The following is a 16,032-nucleotide window of genomic DNA, read 5'->3' as shown; positions in this document are numbered from 1 at the left end:
TTCCCTGGGGAGGGTCCAGCTCCAGCCCCCTCCTCTCCCCCACAGCCCTCGGCCGCCGCGGAGAGGCCGAAGAAGGGCCGGAGGACCACCAAGATCTGGTGCACCCAGAGCTTTGCCAAGGACGACACCATCGGCAGGGTGAGGGTGAGCTGCAATCCCGCCGAGCTCCGCTGCTCCCTGGGGCGTGGAGCCCCCTCCCCAGCGCCTCGCTGACCCCCGTGTCCCCCCCCAAGGTGGGCCGCCTGCACGGCTCCGTCCCCAACCTGTCCCGCTACCTGGAGTCCTCCCAGAGCCAGCTGCCCTTCGGCCTCCCCCCGGAGTACACCCAGCTGCAGCGGAGCTTCTGGGTGCTGGCCCAGAAAGGTGGGAAGGGGCCGAGCCTCGCCAGGGGGTTCCTGGCTGGTTTTGGGGTGCCGTGACACAGCCTGACCCCCCCCCCCCCGTGTCCCCCCGCAGTGCACGGCTCGCTCAGCAGCGTGGTGGCCGCGCTGGTGGCCGAGAGGGCCCGTCTGGAGGAGATGAGGCGGGCGCTGGACCGGCAGGGCCCTGCCCCACGCCCCGGCAGCGCCGGCACCGCCGCGGTGAGCGACCGAGGGGGGCCGGGCAGCGCTGCCCTGCTCGGGGGGGCTTGGGGAGTGGTGGTGGTGACACCACTTTTGGGGGGCTGTGGGTGCTGCGGGGTCTCAGCCTGGCGCTGGGCCAGTGATCCCCCCTCACTGTCAGCCCCGTCCTGGCTGGAGGGGAACATTCCGGGGGGGCCTTGGCTCAGCCTCCCCCTCCCTCCACAGCCCGCCCTGCGCCGCTTCCACTCCCTCTCCGTCTCCTCCGACACCACCCTGGATTCCTTCGCCTCGCTGCACCCCGACGAGGTCAGGGGGGCAGGATGGGGTGGGGTGGGGGTCTGGGCGGCCCCCCCCGGGCCGGGGGGCTGGGCTGAGGCGGTGGCTGTCCCCACAGCCCGACGCGCTGCCCGCCAAGGGCCGGGAGCAGCAGCTCTCCAACCGCAGCATCGTCTCGCTGGCCGACTCCCACACCGAGTTCTTCGATGCCTGCGAGGTCTTCCTGTCCGCCAGCTCCTCCGAGAATGAGGTGGGGGGGCTTGGGGTGGGCTCTGCTGGTGTGTGGGCTCTGCTGGCGGGGGGCTCTGTGGACCCCCCTGCCGCCTCTCGCTGCTCTGGGTTCATCTCTCCCCTCTCTCTCCCCCGTCCCACCTCATCAGCCGCCCCCCCAGCTCCCCGTAGTGCCCCCAGCCCCTGTATCCCCCCCAGCCCCCCGCAGCCCCCTCACTCCCCGCGCTCGGGGTCTCTGCTCTCTCTGAGCCCGGCAGCAGGGGCCGGGTGCTGCCAGAGCCCCCCTGGGCACTGCTCCCCCACCAGCACCACCCCCTCCCCATCCCAGCACCCCCCGCCCATCCCAGGATCCCGAGTCTCATCCCATCCTTCCGGGGGGGCCCTTCCCGCTAAACCCCCCCTTCCCCCCCGCCATGGGGTACCCCCCACGCTCCCCCCAATTCCCCCGGGACCCCCGAAGCCGCCGACGGTCCCCGCGTCTCCTCAGCCCTCGGACGACGAGTCGTGCGTCAGCGAGGCCACCACCAGCGCCTGCGAGGAGGGCGCCGAGCCGGGGGGGCCGGGCCGCCCCCCGACAGGTACGGGGAGCACCGGGGAGGGGGATGCCGGGGGTGGGAGAGGCGGCTCCATCCCATTGCCCGGTGCCCGGCAGGAGCGGAGCGCGCGGGGGCCCCGGCGGAGCCGCCGCCGGTGGAGCTGCCGGGGCCGGACCCGCGGCGGCGGAGCCGGCTGCCCGCGCCCCCCGCGCCGTCGGGGGACGTGAGCCTGTGGGGGCTCCTGAGGAGCAGCGTGGGCAAGGACCTGTCCCGCGTGGCGCTGCCCGTGCAGCTCAACGAGCCGCTGAACACGCTGCAGCGGCTCTGCGAGGAGCTGGAGTACAGCGCGCTCCTGGACCGCGCCAGCCGTGCCAGGGACCCCCGGCAGCGACTGGTGAGGGGGACACACACCGGGGGACACTCGGGGGGCTCGGGGTCGTGGGGGAACTCAGGGGACATGCTGGGGACTGGGGGCTCGGGGAGCACCGGGAGGTTGGGGGTACCGGGAGCTCGGGGGACACAGAGGGACTCGGGGGACAAGGGGGGCTTGAGAGCTCAGGGAGGACACAGGGCTTGGGGACTCGGGGACAGCTCAAGGGACAGAGGGGTCTTTGGAGCGGAGAGGGCACAAGGAGGGCAAGGGCGTGGGGGATGTGGGGGGTCAGGGGACATGGAGGGTCACAGAGGGACTTGGGGAGCTCAGGGGATTGGGGGGGCTCAGGGGACAAGGGGGAACTCGAGGGACATGGGGGTAGGGAGGCTTAGAGCCAGGGCCTGAGGGGACATGGAGGGTCTTGAGAGCGTGGAGGGACTTGGGGAGGTTTTAGGAGACTCAGGGGAGCTCGAGGACATGGGGGGACAGGAGAGATTGAGGATTTAGGGGGCTCGGGGACATGAGGGAGCTCAAGGATGTGGAAGGACTGGAGGACTTTGAGGATTTAAGGGAGCTCAGGGGAGCCTGAGGACACGTGGGATTTGTGGGAACAGGGCAGGGCACAGGGCCGGGTGGGGACCAGTGGGTGGGTGGCTGTCCCCAGGGCAGGGAGGTGGCTGTCCCCAGGGTGGGTGGGTCGCTGTCCCCTGGGTGGGTGGCTGGCTGTCCCCTGGGTGGGTGGCTGGCTGTCCCCAGGGCAGGGGGGTGGCTATCCCCAGGGTGGGTGGGTGGCTGTCCCCGGGGCAGGGGGGTGGCTGTCCCCAGGGCAGGTGGGTCGCTGTCCCCGGGGTGGGTGGGTGGCTGTCCCCAGGGCAGGGGGGTGGCTGTCCCCGGGGTGGGTGGGTGGCTGTCCCCAGGGTGGTGGCAGCAGCGTGCTGGCTGTGGTGCCAGGTGTACGTGGCCGCCTTTGCCGTGTCCGCCTACGCCTCCACCTACTACCGGGCGGGCAGCAAACCCTTCAACCCCGTGCTGGGGGAGACCTACGAGTGTGTGCGGCCCGACCGGGGCTTCCGCTTCATCAGCGAGCAGGTGGGCACTGGGGGGGGCACGGGGAGGGCACGAGGGGGGCACGGAGCTGGATGGGGCACTGGCATGTCCCTCTTGTCCCCCCCCCAGGTCTCCCACCACCCTCCCATCTCCGCCTGCCACGCCGAGTCCGACAACTTCATCTTCTGGCAAGGTGAGCGCCCGGGAGGGTGTTGGGCACCGGGAGGTCTCCCCCGTGGGGTGGGTGGACTGGAGGGGTCTCACCTTTCTCCCACCCCCCACCCCCCCAGACATGAGGTGGAAGAACAAATTCTGGGGCAAGTCCCTGGAGATCGTCCCCATGGGCACCGTCAATGTGCAGCTGCCCAGGTGAGACCCCGGCCCCGCCGGTGGGCCCCCCCCCCGCCCCCCTGTGCCCCCCTGCCCTCCCTCCCTCCCCGTCCAACGTGGGCGGTGCCCGCAGGACCGGGGACCACTACGAGTGGAACAAGGTGACCACGTGCATCCACAACGTGCTGAGCGGGCCCCGCTGGATCGAGCACTACGGGGAGGTGCTGATCCGCAACACCCGCGACGCCTCCTACCACTGCAAGCTCACCTTCTGCAAGGTGTGCCCGCAGTCCTGCCCCTCAGCCCCCCGGGCCCCGCCCACCCCATAGCCCCGCCCTCCCACCTGCCCTGACTCCGCCTCTCTGCGCCAAAATGGCCTGGCCCCGCCCCTTCAGGTGTGGCCCCGCCCCTTCACCTACTCATTAATCTTAATTGTGTTATTGCTCCATCCCTTTCCTGGCCCAGCCCCCAGTTATGGCCCCACCCTTTCCCAGTAGCTCCACCCCTTCCTAGTAGCTCCACCCTCCCTTAGTGCCACACCCTTTTTATGGCCCCTCCCCATTACTTGTGGCCACACCCTTTCCCAGTAGCCCCACCCCTTGCTCCTGGCCCCACCCTTTCCCAATGGGTCCTCCCTTTTCCTGTTAGCCCCGCCCCTCTTAGTGCCCCACCCTTTCCCAGTGACTCCACCCCTTAACTCATGGCCCCACCCTTTTCCATTGGCGTGCCCTTTCCTGTTAGCCCCGCCTCTCCTGGCCCCACCCTTTCCCTTTTCAGAAGTCTCCTCCCATCCCTCAGGGCCCCACCCTTTCCCCATAGCCCCGCCCTTTTCAGAAGACTCCTCCCATCACTGGTGGCCCCGCCCTTTTCCCAGTTAGCTCCGCCTTTTCCCAACGACTCCACCCTTTTTCAGAAGGCCCCTCCCATCAAGCTTGACCCCCCCAACCTTTTCCCAATAGCCTCCCCCTTTCCAAGTGTCCTCACCTTTTCCCAATAGCCCCCCCCCCCCGTTCCCAAGTGACCCCACCTTTTCCCGATGGCCACACCCTTTCCCGATGGCCACACCCTTTCCCGATAGCCACACCCTTTCCCAATGGCCCCACCTTTTCCCGATGGCCACACCCGTTCCCGATGGCCACACCCTTCCCCAATAGCCCCGCCCTTTCCCCCCGTTTCCCCCAGCCCCCCCCGGCCCCCGCCCATGTCCCGGTGGCCGCAGGCTCGGTACTGGGGCGCGGGGGCCAACGAGGTTCAGGGGGCCGTGCTGAGCCGCAGCGGGACCCCCGTGGAGCGCCTGGCAGGGAAGTGGCACGAGGGGCTGCACCGCGGGCCCGCCCCGGGCCAGTGCGTCTGGAAAGCCAGTAAGGACCACCCCGCGGGGGGGGGGACGGGGATATCCCGGGGTTACCCCGTGCCGGGAGCCTCTCTCAGCGCCGTCCCGCCCTCCCGCGCAGACCCCATGCCCCGCGACCACGAGAGGAACTACGGCTTCACCCAGTTCGCCCTGGAGCTGAACGAGCTGACCCCGGAGCTGCGCCGGGTCCTGCCCTCCACGGACACGCGGCTGCGCCCCGACCAGCGGTGAGCCCGCTGCTCCCCCCGGGCCGGGCAGGGGACGCTGCGAGCCCCACCCGGCTCGTCACAGCCGCGTCCCGTCCCCGTCGCCACCCCGCAGGTACCTGGAGGAGGGGAACGTGCCGGCGGCCGAGGCGCAGAAGCGGCAGATCGAGCAGCTGCAGCGGGACCGGCGCCGCGTCATGGAGGAGAACAACATCACCCACCAGGCGCGCTTCTTCAGGTCCGGCTTTAGGGGGTGCTCCCCTCCCGGGGCTGGGAAACCCGCGGGTGAGCGGGATGTGGGGCTCTCAGGGAATGGGGAGACCCCCCCGGGAGTGATGGGGGCACCCTGTGGCTTGGAGGGGTGCGGGGTTCTTATGGGACAAGGAGGCTCCTTTTGGGATCCTGAGGACACCCCATGGCTGGGTGGGATGTGGGGCTCATAGGGAATTGGGAGAACCTCTGGGAATGCTGAGGGCTCCGTGTGGGTCAGGGGGATGTGGGGCTCTCAGGGGGATGTGGAGGTCTCAGGGAATGGGGAGACCCCTCCCCAGGAGTCCCGAGGGCACCCCAATGCTCAGGGGGATGTGGGGCTCTTATGGAATGGGGAACCCCTTCTTGGGAATGCTGAGAACACCCAATGACTCAGGGATGTGGGGGGTTTTAAGGGAATGGGGAGGCACCCTGGAAGTCCTGAGGGCACCCCATGGCTCAGGGGGGTGCCGAGCTCTCATGGAATGAGGAAACCCCTCCTTGAAGTCCCGAGGGCACCCCGTGGCTCAGGGCAATGTGGGGGTCTCAGGAAATGGGGAAAAAAAAACCCTGGAAGTCTCGAGACCACCTCAAACACACCTCCCCTACACTCCATCCCCAGGAGGCTGATGGATGCCAGTGGCAAGGAGTCGTGGGTCACCAACAACACCTACTGGAAGCTGCGCCTGGACCCCGGCTTTGCCCACCTGGACAGTGCAGTGCTCTGGTAGCGACCCCCCCGCGGGGCTCTGAGCCCCCCCAGCTCATCACAGCAGTGGGGCTGGTCCCCCCGGCACTGGGGGGGGTGCAGTGTCCCCCCCCCGCCCTCTCTGAGCCATTTTGCTGGTGTTTAAACAAAACTGTGATATAAAAGAGGGAGGGGGGGCACTGGCAATGCTCCCCCCCCCCCCCGACCCGGGGCAGAGCCTTGGGGACAGCTGGGGCAGTGCCCCCCCTGCCCCGGGGGCACAAGATGCCTGGGAGTGGGGGGACGGGGGGTGCCCGCGGGCGGGAAGACCCCTCTGCCCCCCCTGCCTCCCCCAAACTGTGCCCAGGGGCTGCTCTAATAAAGGCTGTGAAGAGTCGGGGTGTGCAGAGAGCTTCCTTCCCCCTGCCCTGCACCACCCCCGGGGCTCAGGGCCCTCCAGGAAGGGGGAGGGCACCCTCAGCCCCCCCTCCCCGTGCCTGTTTCCCTCCCCTCACACACACACAGAGCTGAGCAGAGTCCCCACAGTGCCCCTTTATTGCGATATGCTGCTCCCCCCACGCCGGACACGGGGAGGGGGCTCAATAAATACTTCAGCATTACCCACCCCGACCCCCCCGCCCTTAAAAACCATCGACAACAACAACAAAAAAACCCAAACCCCTCCTCGCCATCCCCCCCTGCCCCTCCCCGCCCGCCCCCGCGGCCCCACCGGGGCGGCACCGGGGGCTGATTGTCTGGCTGGGCCCCCCCTCCTCCCGCTCTGCCCAGGATATGGGTGTTAAATAGCGGGGGGGGAGCGTGGTGGGCGCACGGGCCCCCTCGCGGTGCCCGGGGCGGGGGGCTCAGTTGCCGTAGAAGCCGTAGTAGCCGCCGTCGGCGAGCGGGTCCTTGTCGTAGAGGTCGCCGTTGCGGGGCGGGGGGGAGCTCTCGGCGCTGGACGGGTACGGGGACACCCGCCGCCGCTTGCACTCGTACAGCCCCGAGTCCGACGAGTCCCCCGAGGCGGGGGCGGGGGGCTCGGGGGCCCAGCCCTCCACCTCCTTGCCCTTCTCCTCACGGGGCTCCCGGTACCAGCCCAGAGCCCCGGCGCCGCCCTTGGGGCCGTACTGCCCGGGGCTCCAGCCCCCCGTCACCCCGAAGCCCCCCGGCCCCTCGGGGTAGTAGGGCAGGGGGGGGTGCGGGGCGGGCGGCAGGGCGAAGGGTTTCACCCCGTAGGGCACCAGTTTGCCCCCCCCGTAGCCCCCGTCGTAGCCGCCGTACTCCAGCGCCCCGGCGGCGGGGGGCTGCTGCGGGGGGAAGTACCAGTGGGGGGGGTCTTTGGGGGGCAGGGACAGAGGGGGAGCCCCCCGCTCCCCCCCGAAGAAGCGCCCGGGGGGCAGCGGGTACTGCTCGGGCAGGAAGGGCTGGAAGCGGGGGGCCGGCAGGAGCTGCTGGCAGCCGGGACCCTCCGGCGGGGACGGGGTCAGGCGGTCGCTCTCCGAGGCCGTGTACATCCTGGGGGGCACAGGGAGGGGTGGGAGTGTGCCCTGCTGCCAGCTGGGGTGGGGGAGGCACCAGCGGGAGGGTGGGGGGGACACTCGGGACACTCACGAGTCAAAGTTGTCCCGGAATCCTTTGGCGAAGGGGTTGTGGTCGATCTTCAGCTGCGTGATCTGGGGGGGGGGGACACACGGAGGTGGGGGGGCTGCTGATGGATTGACCCCTTCCAGGATGTTCCCTCCCATCCCTTTCCCCTCGAGCAGCCCCCACGGCATCAGAATCCCACCCTTTCCCAACGCGGGGGGTACTGGGAGGGGGCTACTGGGATGCTGAGGTGATCCAGGGGGAGATACTGGGATGCTGAGGGGATCCAGGGGGAGTACTGGGGGGGGAACTGGGATGTTGGAGGGGTTCAGAGAGGGGTACTGGGATACAGAGGGGATGCAGGGGATACTGGGAGGGTTTCTGGGATGCTGAAAGGATCCAGGGGGAGGCACTGGGAAGCTGAGGGGACGCAGGGCGTGCAGAGATGTTGCAGACAGGAGTGTTGGCAGACGGGGGGGCCTGGGGGATGCCATGGGGGGGTTCTCCCGATGCTGAGGACACCTTAGAGGGTGCTGGGGGGTTACCAGGGGCTGCTCCTGGCGGGTCACTGGGACGATACTGGGATGTGTCACTGGTTTCTGTGGCCCTGGGAGGTCGCTGGGGCTCCTGTGCTGCTGGGGGGGGGCTTTTTGGTGGGTGTCCCCAAGCCGGGGAGTGGCAGGGGGGTCTCGTACTCACGTCGGCGTTCTGGTAGGCTGTGACGGCGATGAACTGCGTCTCGGGGAAGGCGAAGGTGTGGGTGTGCGGGGAGGGGTACCCGTCCTCCCCCTCCCCTTCCTTCACCTCCGTCACGTGCAGCCGGGGCTGGTACTTGTGCAGCGACTGCAGCACGATCATCTGGGGAGGGAAAGGGGGGCAGCGGGCACTCAGGGAGGGGGCACAGGGGGACCCGGCCCAGCCTGGCACGGCGGCGGGGCCCTCACCTACCTGCCCGACGTTGTTGGACGCGCCCTTGTTGTTGGTGAGCTTGAGCTTCCCGAAGGAAACCTCCTGCCGCATCCAGTGCGCGCCCGTGTTGGGCGAGTCCGGGTGCAGGTAGAGGCGGTTCCCTGCGGACAGGGGGGGGAGCAGGGACGGGGTTACCCCGCTCCCGGCACCGCGAGGAGGACGAGGAAGGGGACGAGGGGGATGCCGTACCTGGCATGTTGCCCTCGGCTTTCCCGCACTGCACCCACTTGCCGCCCTGGTAGCGCCAGTGGTGCTGGTCCACCAGCACCACGTCCACGCACACGCTGTAGTGGGCCACGGGGTTGAGCCCCGACAGGTTGAAGCTGAGGAAGGGGAACATGCGCCTGGGGAGGGGACAGAGGCACAGAGACACCGTCACCCCCCGGCCCGGCCGCTGGAGCACAGGGTGGCACCGGGGGTGGTGGGGGGTGATGGGGAAACTGAGGCAGCGCGATGCCCACCCCCCCCTTCCCGCGCCAGGCTGGGTGCCCGCGAGGAGCTGAGTGACCCCGGCAGCTGGGGGATGCTCTCGGGGCCGATTCCCCCCCTCCCGGTATCTTCCTCCCCCTCCCCAAGCACCTTCCGGATCGAAAACCAACACCGCTGCTATTTCGGGCTGGGCGCCAGCCTGTGCCAAGGGCAGGAAGGGGACAGGATGGGACGGCCCGGGGGGGACCCTGCGGCCGCCTGCAGCTGCCACCCCCCCAGAGGGGCTGCACCCCGCTGTCCCCCCCAGCCGTGCCCCCAAATCCCGGCTCTGGGGTGGGAGATCTCACCCCCCGCTCCCTGATCAGTCCCTCACGTCCATCCCTGACCCGGGTCACCCCAACTCAGGTTCACGGCGGGACCTCCAGCCGTGGTGGAAGGGGAGAACCCGAACCCTGCTCGTCCCTCTCCCCAGGAGCAAAGCGAGGGGCTTGGGGGGAAACACGGAGCTCCTTGTGCCGGGCAGGAAACGGGGCTCGGGGAAGTGGAATGCAAAGGGTGGTGGAAAGAAAAGTCGGCGGGTGCCGCTGACTCAAAGTTGCCCTCGAGGGAGAGGAGGGGGGGGGGAGAATAGAAAAAGAAAGAGAAGAAAAGGGGAGAAGAGAAAGAGAAAGAAGAAAAGAGTAATAAGAAGAAATGAAAAAGAAATAGAGAAAAAAAAGAAAACGAGAAAAGAAAAAGATTAAAGTTAAGATTAAGATTAAGAAAAAGAAGTAAAATAAGAAGAAAAACGAACACAAGAAAAAGAAGAAGATGAAGAAAAAGAAGAAGAAAATAAAAAAGAGAAGCAGGAGAAGAAGACGACAAAGAAGAAGAATAAAAAGATAAAGAAGAAGATAAAGAAAAAGAAGAATAAAAAGGAGGAGATAAAGAGATTAAGAAAAAGAGAACGAAAAAGAGAAAGAAATAGAGAAAGCAGCACTCGTGGTGAGGAGCTGCACACTCCTCACTGCTCCCCGTGCTCGGCACGGACAGTGGTCCCGCACATCCCGGGGTCCCTCCGAGCCCTCACAGCCCCCGTCCCCCCTTCCTGTATCCCTAAAGCTCCTCTGGAGCGAGACAGACGCGGCTGTGCCGAGGGACGGGGGTTTCCTGCCACTGATAAAAGCTGCAGCCGCATTAAAAACCACCCCGGGGCCGCCGCGCTCGGGGCACCCGAACGCCGAGCCGGGCGCTGGGTGACCGCGGGGCGAGCCCCGGCCTGGGCGCTGCACCAGCCCGAGCTGCTGCAAGGAGCAGGGAGGAAAGAACCAGCCCCCCTTTTTTTTTTTAGTTGGTTTTGGGTGGTTTTTTTTTTTTCTCTCTCTCTCTCCGCTCCGCTCGGAGCCCCGAGCCCCCGCTGGCAGCGAGCGCGGCTCGGCGCTCACACGCTGCCGCGGGGAAAACCGCACGGCCCGGCCGGGCACGGCAGGGTGGGGGCAAGGCCCGAAACCGCGCTCGCCTCGCCTTTATTTTTAAATCCCCCCCAGCACTCGAGCTCCCGGGGCTGCTGCTCGGGCAGTGCTCGGCTCCCCCGGGTTTGGTCACTGCGGTTTGGGAGGTGCCCCAACCCTGTTCTCCCCCCTTCCCGCCCACCCCAAAAGCTGGTGGGCACCGCGCGCGTCTCACCCTTTGTGTTTTTGTTTCCGGGCTCTCGGCGGGCCCCGAGGTTTGTCCCTGAATGAACCCCTCTGCTCGAGGGGTTGGGGGGGACACGGGGACATCGGGAGGGAGCCGGGGGGGGACACAGCGGCACATCCAGGGTGTCACCTGGCGACACGGAGCCCTGCGGGCACCGCGGTGATGGAGGCACAGGGAGCGCGTTCGGGATGGCCGCGGGAGGAAGGAAAGCCTGGAGGTCCAGGAGCGCAAACACCCCCCTCCCCAGGGCAGTTGTGCCTCTCCTACTTCTCTCCCCCCCCCACCACCCCTGGCAGCGCATCGAGAGGGGGCTGCGGCTTCCTGAGCCGCCTCCTCCCCCCCGCGACGGCAGCGCGGTGACCGCAGGAGCCACCGCGGCCGAGTGGGAGATGGTGCAGCCCCCGCGGCACGGCGGGGTGGCACGGGGACAGGGCACGGCGGGGTGGCACGGCTGCTGGACACGGCACGGTGACGTGGAATGGCTGCATGGCACGGTGACATGGCACAGGGGTATGGCATGGCTGCTGGACATGGCATGGTGACATGGAATGGGTGCTGGACACGGCATGGTGACATGGAATGGGTGCTGGACATGGCATGGTGACATGGAATGGGTGCTGGACATGGCAGGATGACATGGAATGGGTGCTGGAAACGGCATGGTGACATGGAATGGGTGCTGGAAACAGCATGGTGACACGGCACGGTGGCATGGCAATGCATGGCATGGCTGCGTGGCAATGCGTGACACGGTGACAGGGAACGGTGGCACAGCAAAGCATGGCACGGTGGCATGGCACGGCTGCTGGACACGGTATGGTGGCACAGAAAAGTGTGGCACATGACATGGCATGGCAGCATGGCATGGCTGCACAGCAGTGGGTGGCACGGTGACATGGTGTGGTGGCACAGCAACACACGGCACGGTGACGTGGCACAGCTGCGTGACATGGTATGGTGGCATGTCATGGTGGCATGTCATGGTGGCATGTCAATGCACGTCATGGTGACATGGCAGGGTGACATGGACAGTGGCACGGCCTGGTACATCTGCACGGTGCTGCGTGGCACAGCTGTGCTGCTTGGTGTGGGTGGCACGGCACAGCCACATGTCATGGCACCCCATGGCTGTGCCACTGCCTCCAACCCCGCAGAGCTGCCAGCTGGGCACCGTCCCTGAGCCCCACAAAAAGTCCTCGTGCCCCCCCAGGTGCACGGCCTTGCCCAGCGCCCCTCGAGCCAGAGCCAGCCCTTGTGTCTGCCAAGTGCAAACCCAGCCCTTGTGTCCCCAAAGCTGTCCCGTGTCCCCTTCAAAGGCAACGCCAGCCCCGTGTCCCCAAAGCCCTCCCGGTGTCCTCTCCGAAGGCAAGGCCAGCCCTTGTGTCCCCAAACGCAAAGGCAGCCCCTGCACCCCACAAAGGCAGCACTGAGACCCCCCCCAAGTGCAAAGACAGCCCTTATGTACCCCCAAAATTCAGGGCCAGCCCCTGTGTGCCCCCAAAAGGCAAAGTCAGCCCCTGTGAACCCCCAAAAGGCAAAGCCAGCCCCGTGTGCCCCCAAAATGCAGAGGCAGCCCCGGTTTCACGGCAGAGCCTCACGGCAGGAATTCCCCGGGCCTGCTGCAGTCGGGGCACTGGCGAGTCCTTGGGGGTTTCCAGAGAAATCCTGTCCTGGCTGAGCCCTGAGAGCCGTGGGGGGCACAGGAAGGATGGGGAGCCACACGGGAAACCAGTAGGAAATTATCTTGGAGGGAATGACAGGGGGTGGGATGGCGTGGGATGGGGTGGGATGGCACGGGATGGTGTGTTGGAGCCGGGGCAGAGGGGCAGGAGAGGGCAAAAAAGACACCAGCAGGGTAAATCCCAGCGCCTGAGCAGGTTCATCCCAGTGCCACCATCTCCCACCCATCCTCAGCTCCCTCCGTGGGTCCTCAGGGGGCTGCACCCCAAGGACGCCGGCGCTGAGGGACCAGCGGAGCCCGGAGAGATGAAGCACCCACGCCAACAGCAGGACAAGAACATGTCCCCTGCCCTGCCCCAGAGCCCCCCAGCCTGGTAGATCCCCACTTTGGGGGGCACACATCCTCCTTGGGCCCCCTTTTTGGGGCTCCCGTCCCCCTGGAGCCTCACACTGGGGTTTTTCCTGTGCCTCAGCAGCGCTGCAGCCCGGCCCTGCACGCCGAGGTTTGCAAGAGCAGCTCGGGGTTGGGGGAAACGGATGTTTTGTGGCTCCGAGCTCGACGTCTCCACGGGCCGGGTTTGCCGTGAGCCCCCTCGAGCTCAGAGCAACCCACACACACCCCCCCATCCCCAGAACCTCTGCAGGGTCGCTGGGGAGGGGATGGAGCTGGGAAAAGAGCCCCAAAATCGCCTGGTTTCAGGCAGCGGGGCAGAGATGACGGGATTTGGGGGCTCGCCCCATTTTCCAGACCCCTCAGCACCAGATCCTGACGCCGCCCCAGCGCCCGCCGTGACGGCTGGGGGAAGAGAGGAGGGAAGAACTGGAATTTCAGCGTGTCTCTGTACGAACTGGGGGGGGTGGTGTGCGAGGAACAACCATTTGGGGTGCCCTGCCACCCCCTCGGAGGGGCTGGGGCCACGTCACCCGCTCCCAGCGGCCCCGAGCCCGGCGGGGGGAGCCGGGCCCGGGCAGGGCCGTGGCAAACCAAGCGGCCCTAACGTGTTTAGACTTCCAACACATTAAGCAGGTTGGTCTCAGCATCGAAGTGACACCATCTGTCTCGGCCGAGGGAGGGAAGGGGCGCGGGCGCTGCCGGCGCTGGCCAGGAAGAGCCCCCCTGGGCAGAGGGATGGCAGCGGGAGGGAAGGGGGGGGTCGGAGCGGCAGGAGGGGCCGGGGGGTTCTCTGCCAGCTGCTGAGCACACAGCAGGGGTTGCTGCCCTGTTTTCCCCTCGGCACGGATTTTTGGGAGCCCCTCAGGCGGCTGAGCCCCTGCCGTGCTCGTATTCCCCTCCTCACCCCAGCATGATCCCACCGAGGCCCCCAGACTGCAGCCCAGGGCCTGGCTACCCCCACCCACGTCACCCTGTGGGGCCAAAGGATGGGCTCAGCATTTTGGGCTCCCCTTGCTCCAAGTTGTGGCGGCTCCACGGCCCCACAGGGCCTGTGTCGCACCCGGCCCCCTCCAGACCCCCCAAACAGGGGTGTTGGCAGAGGTGGGGTGAATTTGAGCCCCCCAACCTTGTCCCAGGCCCCCAGCTCACACCCCGTGAACACCCCAGGCTGGAGGCAGCACAGAGGGACAGAAGGTACCCGACCATGGCGTCACCAAGGGCGGTTTGGGCACCGAGGACGTTGCCAAAATGCTGCCCCTTCCCCGGGCACATGAGAGGCACCAGCCCCTGTTTGGCCCATGGAGGAGGGGGGGCATTTCTAGCATGGAAAGTGAGTAGAGGGGGTGTCACCCACCCACCCACGGTGCCCATGGGGTGGCTGTGGGCTCTCACTACTTGTTGCAGTGCCGAGCTCCGGATCAAGCCCATGGGTTGAGGCCGGAAAAACACTGCCTCCAGGCCCCCAGAACTGGCACCATCTCTACCAGCTTCCTGACATGGGGGGTCTGGACCCCCCTGTCCCACCCTGACACGGGTGGGGAGACTCCCCATCCTCCCTTCTCCTTCCAACAAGCCTCAACTTCCATAGGAAACAAGACCAGGGAAGTCCGTTCTGCTTTCCCCCTGCCCCCCCCCATTTTTTTCCTTTGCCCAAGCAGCAAAATGTCACCCCCCAACCCACAGGGATGGGGGCCCCCCCTTGCACACCCCACCCCCCCACTGCGCGGGCAAAGAGGGACCCCCAGACCCAAAAACAATTCTCACATCTCCAGCCCTTTGAGGACAGGAGGCAGAAACCCTCAGCCCCTCACCGTGCCAGCTCCCTCCGGGCCCACCCCACAGCCCTCCCGGCCCGTCCCACCCCCCCTTTCTGCGCTGCCGTGCCCACCCCGCATCCCCCGTGCCCGTATCTCTGCCCACACCGGACTCCCACCGTCTCCGGGGTCCGCGCGGGTCCCGGTGCCGCTGCCGGTTCCCTGTCCCGGTCCCCACCGGTCCCCAGCCCCGATCTCCCACTGCTCCTCCGACAGTCCCCCGCCCCGGTACACCCCAGTCCGCCCCGGTCCGCCCCGGTCCCCGCCGCTCGCGTCCGTCCCGGTGCGCTCCGGTCCCCCCCAGTCCTCCCCAGCGCCTCGCTGGTCCCACCTCCCGGTGCCTCCCGGTTCCCGCCGCTCCCCCGCCCCGGTCCATCCCCTTTCCCCCCCCCCCGGTCCCCCCCGCTCACCTGCCCTGCTTGGTGATGATCATCTCGGTCTGGTGCTTGTGGAACTTGGCCCAGAGCGGGTAGTTGTTGAGCATCACCTGCACCTTCCCGGCCGCGCGGTACCCGGGCAGGGCGCAGAGCGGGGGGCACAGCGGGGCCCCCCCGCCGCCGAAACCGCCCTCCGCGCCCGCGTAACCCTCGACCGGGGCGGCGGGAGGCGGCGGCGCCCGGTAGGGCGGGCACGGCCCCAGGAACCGGCCGCCGAAGCCGCCCGGAGCGCCGTAAGGGAGCGGGGGGGCTCCCGGTTCCGCCGCCCCCCCGTCCCCGAAGTAAGAGGCGGCGGCGTCCCGGGGGCCCGGCGGCTCCTTGGCGAAGGCGGCGGCGGAGCTGAGCATGGGGGCGGCGGGGCGGGGGGCACCGGTGCCCGGCTCCAGCGCGCCCATGGACGGAGCGGGGGGCGCCGGCCCCGCTCAGCCGCTCATGGGGGTCCCCGGGACGCGGAGCCGGGCGCCCGTCAGCGCTGCCCGCCTCGCCGGGCTCCCGCCGCCCCCTCCATGCCCGGGGGTCCCGGGGGGGCGGCGACCCGCGGCGACCCGGGAACGGCCAAGGGAGAAGGGGTTAAAAAACCAAACCCCGCCAAAAAAAAAAAAAAAAAAATTAAAAAAATTAAAAAATAGCCCGAAACACCCGGAAAGCCCCCAAAAGTGCCGTCGGGAGGGGGTGGGAGTTGGCGGACCGCCCTGCCCTGGTGCTGCCGCTGGTCCCTCACACGCTCCACCTGCCCATCCTCGTGGCCCCGCGCCTCTTATCCAAAGAAGCGGCTCCGCGCCGGGAGCTCCGCCCTCCGCCCCCCTCCCCACCCCCGCGGGGGCGGGCCGGGGGCGGGAAGGGGGCCACGCGGGGACGCGCGGGAGGGGACGGCGGACACGCCGGGGGGACGCGGGGCACGGGGGCAGCGGGGAGGTGGGAGGGGATGGGAGGACGCGGGGGGAACCCGGACTGTGGGACCGCGGGACACTGGCAGGGGTGGGGACACGGGAGGGGACAGGGACACGGTGAGGGGACACGGGGACAGGGGATGCAGTGACCAGGGGCGGCCACACCTTCCCGCTCGTGTTTTGGGGCTCTGAGGGGACACAGGGACTGGATGTTTCGGGCCCCCACACCCACTGTGGTGTCACCACTGTCACCGGAGGGGTGACACACCCGGGGACAGAGGCTCAAGGCTCGGCCCCTTGTCGTT

At 67.8% G+C, this 16,032-nt stretch overlaps 2 protein-coding genes across 3 annotated transcripts; one reads left to right on the top strand and one right to left on the bottom strand.

Moving 5' to 3' along the window:
* Positions 1–6: 6 nt before the first annotated feature.
* On the top strand, positions 7–6,267 carry OSBPL7 (oxysterol binding protein like 7; the record flags this gene model as incomplete). Its single annotated transcript, XM_051794718.1, has 15 exons — positions 7–138; positions 234–363; positions 457–581; positions 789–869; positions 958–1,089; positions 1,558–1,648; positions 1,723–2,000; positions 2,931–3,068; positions 3,156–3,219; positions 3,317–3,395; positions 3,490–3,634; positions 4,576–4,717; positions 4,811–4,937; positions 5,032–5,154; positions 5,788–6,267. Coding segments are annotated over 15 exons (1,896 nt in total), but the record flags the coding sequence as incomplete, so codon positions are not given.
* A 380-nt stretch (positions 6,268–6,647) lies between these two features.
* On the bottom strand, positions 6,648–15,559 carry LOC127474203 (eomesodermin-like). 2 transcript variants are annotated; one of them, XM_051794715.1, is made up of 6 exons: positions 14,811–15,559; positions 8,596–8,750; positions 8,386–8,507; positions 8,137–8,295; positions 7,465–7,526; positions 6,648–7,368 (listed from the first exon to the last, which is right to left on the bottom strand). In XM_051794715.1, exons 1-6 carry the CDS (start codon positions 15,230–15,232, stop codon positions 6,717–6,719), a joined length of 1,572 nt encoding a protein of 523 aa, XP_051650675.1. In that variant the 5' UTR covers positions 15,233–15,559; the 3' UTR covers positions 6,648–6,716. The 2 variants fall into 2 exon arrangements, with proteins under 2 accessions (XP_051650675.1, XP_051650677.1); XM_051794717.1 differs by lacking the exon at positions 14,811–15,559 and adding an exon at positions 10,501–10,720.
* Positions 15,560–16,032: the final 473 nt, after the last annotated feature.

This window comes from Manacus candei, unplaced genomic scaffold, assembly GCF_025592945.1.
Source record: "Manacus candei isolate 608988 ecotype Guabito, Panama unplaced genomic scaffold, ASM2559294v1 h1tg000040l, whole genome shotgun sequence".
Taxonomy (NCBI): Eukaryota; Metazoa; Chordata; class Aves; order Passeriformes; family Pipridae; genus Manacus; species Manacus candei.
Note: the sequence above shows the minus strand (reverse complement) of the source record. Positions and strands in the feature narration are given on the sequence as shown.